The following is an 8196-nucleotide window of genomic DNA, read 5'->3' as shown; positions in this document are numbered from 1 at the left end:
CCAGAATTCAAAATTTGGGCGGGAGAATCTCTCGGCCCTTCGCCGAGTGACACCTGTAGCAGGCCGTCGCCTGTTACAGTTCGACACCTGTCACAGGTAACACGTGACCAGTCACGTGCCACCTGTGAGGGGCAAATGATTAGGGGATTTTGCTCCCACCAATCACCATCTGACAAGTGGACCAATCAGGTTCCGCCATGTGTCCGTCACATGGGCCAATAGGAGCCTGCCACGTGTCAAGCAATGATCCGTCCACCTTGGACCAATTACGACACAACATGTCACCTTCCCATGACACCTGGGATAACCGGCCACCCAGGCCCAACTTCCGAGGGAAGCCCAATCAGCCCTAGGTTAACTTAAACCTAGGATTGGCACGTTTCCCAAGGTTATAAATACCTCCCTTAATCCTCATTAAGGGGGGATTACGGAGATTACACAGAGATAACAGGCTGATCACGCTAACAAAGCAGATTACCTACATTAAACACTCTCACCTAGAGAGACCCAATCACTTTAATTTCCGCATTAATTACTCCTTAATCAAGTACTAACTTGACCGTTGGAGGCGGAGCTCCCACCACCAGGAGTCTCCGTTGTTTTGCAGGTACAGGCGTCCGGTTCCAGTCTCGGAATTGTAACTCTCCCGCAGGACATCAGAAAACCCCGAAACAGGTTGGGCTTGGGAGGAGGTTTTGTAGAGAGAGAATAGGTGAGTTCCTTTTGGGATATAATGATGAAAATAAAAAGGTCAGGGGAGTAAGAGCAAAGCTAAGAGACCCGTGATATTAGTCAACAGATCTTTCAATTCCCTTCTCTAATTAGAGGTGTGGGACCTATCATAATAAGAGACCCGTTAGGATTGATAACTGGTCTCTCATTTCTCACACTCTTTTTTAATACACATAAGAGACCCGTTATAATTAATATTGGATCTTTTACATCAATCAAACCCGTTGGTTAAATAACGGGTCTCTAATTGGGGGTCATTTTTCCAAGTTTTGTAGTAGTGAGGATGCCCCGACACCAGGCGATCTACTTTAGGTTATTGTGTATTTTTGGGAGATAATTTCATTTCCTGGTCTTCTAAGCGGCAACCTACATTGTCTAAATCCAGTGCACAAGCCGAATATCGTGGGGTTGCAAATGTTGTGTCTGACTCTTGTTGGATTAGGAATTTGTTGCTAGAGCTATTTTTGCCTATTCTAACAACTTTCGTTGGTATTAAATTGTGCTTAAATGGTATCATTTTAGTACCAAAATACTTTTTATTACTACCAACAACGTAATAAGCTTTGTTGGTACCAAAAGCCTTATTTGTCAGTATTGTGATGGTACCATTGAAGCATAACGCAATACCAATGGGGATTATTAGAGTAATTGAAAGCTAAAGCTACTAGAGTATAAGAAATCGTTAATGTTGGAGTAGAGCTTTGCTGAACAATGTTGCTTAATAAAGCATTTATGACAAAAATAGGTTGGAAATTAATCTCGGACCCAAATGGTTTGTGTAAATGTCTGTTAGAATATATGTTAGTATATTCTTGTATATGTCTCTATATTAATTAAGTGTATAATTAGAGTATGTCCTTTCCTAAGTTTGTTAGCGTAAACATAGTCGTAGATTGCTATTGTAATGTGTATATAATCTTTGCACAGCTAATGAAAATATTCAACGATCAATCTCTTTCAATGTCATTAGAGAACATTCCTTCACAATTCATAGTTTTTTATTTAATTTATTATAAAAATTCCAAACCAAAAGATTCCCACGTATGGTAGAGAATCCTAGCTCAAGAAGAGACCTTAAGAAAAGGTTTTAGTTGATTGGAAGTTAGGATATGGAAATTAAAGAATGATTTCTTCAATAAAACTATGGAAAAATTGCTCAGAATAATCCCTCTTTGCCTCATTCGCCCAAAATAATCCCATCTTTAGATTATTTTTTATTAATCCGACCTATATACTCTATCCGCTCCAAATGGTCCCAAGTGACTAGATACCGGGTAAACAAGTTACCATTTTGACTTGAAACTATTTGCACACGTGTCACCACTCAATTAGTCTAAAATAAAAAATAAAAAATAAAAAAATTATTGAAAAATTAAAACAATAAAAAAAAAACCAATGACCACCTTTTCCCCGGCAGACCCACCACCGAAACCACCTCCCTTACCCAGCCCACCCACCGAAACCACCTCCTCTACCAATCCCACCCATCGATAATGTCCCTCATTCCTAGGAATGGTGAATGTGAGGGGTTTAATTTGCGAGTTTGGGGCTAATTTGTGGGTGTCGAAGCGGTTGCTCTAATGAAGTTCGTCGGCGGTTGATGGTGCAGTTGTGGTGGGTGGTGACTGAGGTGGTGGGGTTCGTTTGGTGTTTGTTGCGGGCCGGGGAGAGTGGTTGTGATGTTGTGGGTTTGTGGCCTCGGCGGCACGTTTGCGAAGTAGTAGCAGTAGTGCTGCTATTTGGTGGTTTGCGGGCTACTACTGGAGTCGGGTCGGCCGGGAACTTGGAGGTAGTGGTTGGAATCAGGAAGGGGAAGGGGGTTGGTGATCGGATTCGGGGAGGGGAAGGGAGAAGGGGGTCGGATAGCCGGTGGTTGGGGCTGCCGGATTCTGGGTTTGGTTTTTTTTTTTACCAATCCTAGACTGACATGTGTCTAGTAACTTTTAATAACAAGTTAGATGACCGGTTGGGACCATTTAAAGCAGAAGAGGTATAAAGGTCGGATTATTAAAAAATAATCGATAGGTGGGATTATTTTGGGCAGATGAGGCAAAGGTCGAATTATTTAAGACAATTTTTCCTAAAAGTAATGTCTAATCAATTTGATATATACCCGAATATGGTTTAAAAAAAGCCCGAAAAGCCTGCTTTGGCTCGATAGATTTTACACAGTTTTACAGGTATGGGTACAAGATAAAGGACCGACCTAACTTGATTTTAACCAATTAGTATTATGTGAACCCACGTCTATACTTTTGAACATTTAGTAAAAAAAAAAAATGAACATTTTACAAAAAAAAAAAAAAAAAATTAAAAAAAAAATGAACATTTAGTAAAAAAATATGAACACGTCACAAAACTGAACATAAACATGCAATTTTTATATTCATATTTTATGAAAAAAAAAATCATTTTTTATACAGTAAATGTTCATTTTATATAACAAAACTATTGAATTATTACGAGTCCAGATAAACTTCTTTCAAAATTTGTTTGACTCGTAATAATTCAAAATTTGCGATTGTTCAGATTTTTTTTCCTAAATGTTCAAAATTTGTTATTGTTTATATTTTATACTAATTATTCAAAAGTATTTGCGTGGTGCATTGCGATTGTTCAGATTTTTTTACTAAATGTTCAAATTTTGCAATGTTCAGATTTTATTTACTAAATGTTCAAAATTCACGATTATTCAGATTTTTTACTAAATGTTCAAAACTATAGGCGTTATGCATTGCGATTGTTCAGATTTTTAACTAAATGTTCAAAAATTGCGATGTTTAGAAATTGCGATGTTTAGATGTTTTTATTATATGTTCAAATTTTGCAATTGTTCAGATTTTTTTACTAAATGTTCAAAAGTATAGGCGTGGTGCACCTATTTCTAGATGCACCATGGTGCATCTTAAAATTTGCGGATTTGAATCACTTCTATCCAAGCATCATCATGTGAAAGTGTGTTTCATCCTTTTCCCATTGAAGTCTATTACTCATCTAAACGCATCCTACACTTAAAATTAGATAATACAGAGTATATGTCTCTGATAGAGTATAAAATATATTCTTCGACCTCCCTTAACCTTTTGGTTGAGTTAGTCCTTTAACATAGTATCGGAGCCAACGTGAACATAGAGGCCCAGGAATATGTTTTATACTCTATAAGTCTCTTCTTACCATTCTAGATCTTTTTTTTTTTTTTTTGACGAGAAGAAAAAGGATTTCATTATGAAAGATAGTCAAACTACACTTACAAACAATTCCCAGGAAATCTAAAATTCCGGTACAAGTACAAATCACCTTAAAACTAGTTACATCGCAAATTCGATCGATGATCGTCTTAATAAAAAACTTCATTCGAAGCAATACCATTTGTGATTTAGCTCTAATTTGGCTTGAGATCCACGGATGAGTAGTTGTTTGGGTGAAGAAACTCATATGACCTTCCAGATACTTTCGGAGACGATGAAACCCTAAATCTTCAATCTTTAGCACACGAACAAACAAAAAAATAAGCCTAATTGAATAAACCCCATCATAAAGATGGGATCCATTTATTGAAAGCAATTAAAAAAAAATTTGGGACTTACCACCGGTTAAACCACCGAAAAAAGCCCCTACAAAAATTTACAATTGAGATCAAAAGAAAAGAGATGGAAGAGAAGAGAAAAAAAGGAGATGAATGAATGAAAACCTTCAAAAAATGAGGAAAAAAAAAATTTAGCAACGGAGGCTAGAAAAACCCTCCCAAGGGAAATTCCTTGGTCGATTAAGTTAATGACTTAATGTCCGTTCTAGATCTAGAAGAAAATATGATTATCTGAGTGTTTTTACTAACTCTTAGTTTTGTAGGATGAATGGCTCGAAAAGAAGAGCGTCTTGCCCCATTAGAAATAATTGGTTTTATAATATTCACTCAGTTCAATAGCTAGAGCATCTATCATATGGAAGCCAATCGTGCAATCAATTAGATTGCTAATGTAGGTAGCTTGTAACAGATAGCATGGTTTTTTATTTTATTTATTTATTATTATTATTATTATTTTGAGACAAAGGATAGCATACCATGGATTTTGATGTGAGTATGTGACAATTCAAAACTAGTTTTTTTTTTTTTTTTTTTTTTATTTTTTTTTTGAGGGGGGGAGGGGATTATTAGGAACTCTTCTTGTGAGGAGAGTTTCTTGTTGTCCCTTTTTCTTATCTTAACAAAAATCTAATATTAAACCAAATAATAGCATTGAAATTACTTTACTAAGCATACAAGCAAAGGAGAAGATAACTTATGCCTAGAGTTGTTAAATCGAGTTTGAGATTAGTTTTCGGATCGAATTGAATTGGTTCTACACCTCTAGTCATATCAAATAATGATTTACGCATGACCATTATATAGGTGTATCTAGAGGCGTCAATTCAGGTACTTGGGTCGAGTCTATTTGAAAGTAAAATCATGCTAAATTATTATGTCTGGACAAGTCAAAATCCAAGTCGGTTTTTTCCATATCAGATTGGATCGGATTAGTCAGGTCATTTTTTTACACCTCTAGTTGTAGACACAAATTTCTTTTTCAGACTACTTCAGATATATCCGATATTAGATCACTTTTTGACAATCCTTCTTTACTCCAATGGACAAAAATAAAAATCGGGCCAATAAGTGTAATAACAAAAGGCCCAATAAAGTGTTATATAGCAAAAGGCCCAAGCTACACATTCGATCCAAATGATATGGTACTCCAAGCACTCATCTAGTAAAAATAAAAGATCCAACGGTTGATACAAACCCTATTACTTTCTCTATATTACTCCCCTCAAACCCTCTCTTCATTCCGCCGCTTCAAGCATTCGCAGTTCTTCACCTCCTCCATCTTTTCTCTCTCCTCTCTTCAGCGCTTCCTATCTGCAAAAATGGTGAGTTTTGTCGATACCTCTCATCTTCATCTTTTCATTTTGCGTCAATTTCTCTTTCATTTTATCGCTTTTTTTGTTCAGATTTCGTTTAGGGTTTAAGGATTTAGGGTTTTATTCAGAATTTTTGATTAATAAATTCGACGATTTTTTTTTTTTCATTTTGTCACTATTTCTTCAGATTAAGTTTAGGGTTTAAGGATTTAGGGTTTTTTTTACGGAATTTTTGATGTTATTTGATGAAAGTTTTGAATTTTTGATAGGTTTTGCAAAACGATGTTGATTTGTTGAACCCACCAGCGGAGCTTGAGAAGAAGAAGCACAAGCTCAAGCGTCTTGTCCAATCCCCAAATTCCTTCTTCATGGTATAAATTTCTCTCCTTTTATTCGTTTGTTTTTCTTCTCATTTCAATTTTTATCTAATTTTATTTGTGTCTTAATTATTTGTTGTTTTTTTTGTGGGTTGATGTAGGATGTTAAATGTCAGGGATGCTTCAACATGTAAGTCTTTGATCGCTACTTTAATTATGTTCGTTTTTATTTTTCATCATTTTTGCGCTATTTTATGAATTTAGTATATTATTAAGGACCATGATTAGGTTACTTGTGATATTAATTTAATTAAAAGTTTGAATTTTGTTGTTTGCAGATACATGTTTTAGTTGCTTTGATGATTTGTATTACATAGTGCAATTGAATGAGACCATATTCTACCATTATTGTTGGTTCAGAGCATTTATTTTGATTATCTCTTTGTTAATGTTGAAAGGGTGTATAATGATGTTTGTGTTCTGTTACTTTCACATCTTTGATATTTGAGTAGTGAATAGTGATTCTAGAAATAGATAGAGAACCCAGGCTTGAATATTTAAAGCCTTTGCCTTTCTTGGTAGGATTTGTGTATTTTGTTCTCCGAGTAGCAAGAACACTGATTTGAAACCCTTAATTTGAGAAGATTTGTTTTCAATAAATCATTCATCAAGTCTGATGAATGCCTAAGGAGATGTTTGCCTTTATTTGTATTTTGACTTTTTTTTTTCTTCTTTAGAGTGCTAATGTTTGGATCTTTTTTTTCCCGGGAAATGATATGTGCCCTGTTCTGAGTTTATTCTCTTACACTTGCCATGTTAACTGAGGTTTGTTTTGAATACCAATCATGATGCGACAAATTTTTTTAAGTAATTCCCAAGTAGAATTGTTTGTAATTTGTGTATCTGGTAGTGATTCTTTGTTCGGTATGCATACTTTGTATGAATTGTATTGCTGTTTGGTTGGTGAAGATTGCACTTCCCTGAAAAGAATTTTTCTGTTTCAAACATTGATCTGTCTGAATTTGATTTTGTTTCTCAAGCTGATTTCTGTTTATATTGATAAATATTCTTTGTTTTAAATTCAGAACCACCGTCTTTAGCCATTCCCAGACTGTTGTGGTGTGCGGTAATTGCCAGACAGTTTTGTGCCAGCCCACAGGAGGTCGTGCCAGACTTACTGAGGGTTGCTCTTTCAGGAGAAAGGGAGACTAAACAAATCCTTCAGAGTAATTTTGTTACCAGAAAGAGTACGTGCTTAGCTTTGAGTTGGTGAAATGAAGCATCCTTTTGTCACTCAATTTCTGTTACTTTTTATGTTTGAGGTCCATGAAAGTGGCTCAGGAACTTAATTTAAATGGTAGCGGTAGTCTTATGGTATGAGATAATTTTGTTTTAAGAGTTTGTGATAATACTATTGGTTTTTTGAGTGACGCTTTGGTAGTTTGGTTGTGACTAGCAAAATTTTGTTATGTTGCCTTTTTCTTGTTTATCTTATTTTAATCAGGATTTGTTTATTTTGATCATTGTTTGTCGTAAACATCCAGGCTTATCACATGGTGATATGCTATTCAATTTGCTAGTGTTTTGAACTGTTTTCTGTTGTACTTGCTTTGGGACTTTCCATTCTACTTTTCCATAGATCTCCACTACCATCTAAAATTAGTACCTTAAGCCAATGTTATGTCCCGAGCTGTATAATGTACTTATTTTCTGAATTCAATTTGATTATATGGAACATATTCGACCAAAATTCAAGTGATAGACCGTTTGAACAAGTACAAACCTTAGTAGGGTAATTTTTCAATTGGAGCTAGCACGCTCTATGCATTTCTGCTATCTAATTAGTTCAAAGCATTGATGTTTTGTTGTCAATTTGTCATTAGTGTTTTAGTCTAAGCAATATTTTTACAATCCAGTAAAGTTAAATTTCACTCTGTATTTTATCTTTTTTTAAGGAACACCTAAAAAAAATTATCGAATTTTTATGCCAAAAATGCAATAGGGAAGCATAGAGTTTAAGGAACTTCCCTCACATTCCATACCTTCCAGTCCATCAAAAGGATGTTAAAGCTACTCAGATTACTAGAAAGCCTTCGAAAGGACAAACAGAATTGGGACTAATAAGTTTGTAAGCTTCTTGATAAGCTGAACTTTCCATGCATAGGATTGTAAAAGGGATTTGAGGCGACACATTTCAGTTGCTTGTTTGCTAATTATTCTTGTTCCAATTGCTCAATCTTAAACTTGT

General features: G+C 35.3%; 1 protein-coding gene across 1 annotated transcript; it reads left to right on the top strand.

Annotated features, from left to right (window-relative positions):
- Positions 1-5482: 5482 nt before the first annotated feature.
- Positions 5483-7552, top strand: LOC110702680 (40S ribosomal protein S27-2). Its single transcript, XM_021880437.1, has 4 exons — positions 5483-5640; positions 5901-6002; positions 6110-6138; positions 7034-7552. The coding sequence occupies exons 1-4, from the start codon at positions 5638-5640 to the stop codon at positions 7158-7160; spliced, it is 261 nt and encodes an 86-aa protein (XP_021736129.1). The 5' UTR covers positions 5483-5637; the 3' UTR covers positions 7161-7552.
- Positions 7553-8196: the final 644 nt, after the last annotated feature.

This window comes from Chenopodium quinoa, unplaced genomic scaffold (assembly GCF_001683475.1).
Source record: "Chenopodium quinoa cultivar QQ74 unplaced genomic scaffold, ASM168347v1, whole genome shotgun sequence".
NCBI classification, from domain to species: Eukaryota; Viridiplantae; Streptophyta; class Magnoliopsida; order Caryophyllales; family Amaranthaceae; genus Chenopodium; species Chenopodium quinoa.
The sequence above is the reverse complement of the archived record's forward strand: the minus strand, read 5'-3'. Positions and strand labels throughout refer to the sequence as shown.

What these genes read in the sequence shown, in the direction of transcription:
- LOC110702680 (XM_021880437.1), top strand. An exon ending in CCCCAAATTCCTTCTTCATG is followed by an intron (nt 6,003 to 6,109) that starts GTATAAATTTCT and finishes GGGTTGATGTAG; the next exon opens with GATGTTAAATGTCAGGGATG. An exon ending in TGTCAGGGATGCTTCAACAT is followed by an intron (nt 6,139 to 7,033) that starts GTAAGTCTTTGA and finishes TTTTAAATTCAG; the next exon opens with AACCACCGTCTTTAGCCATT.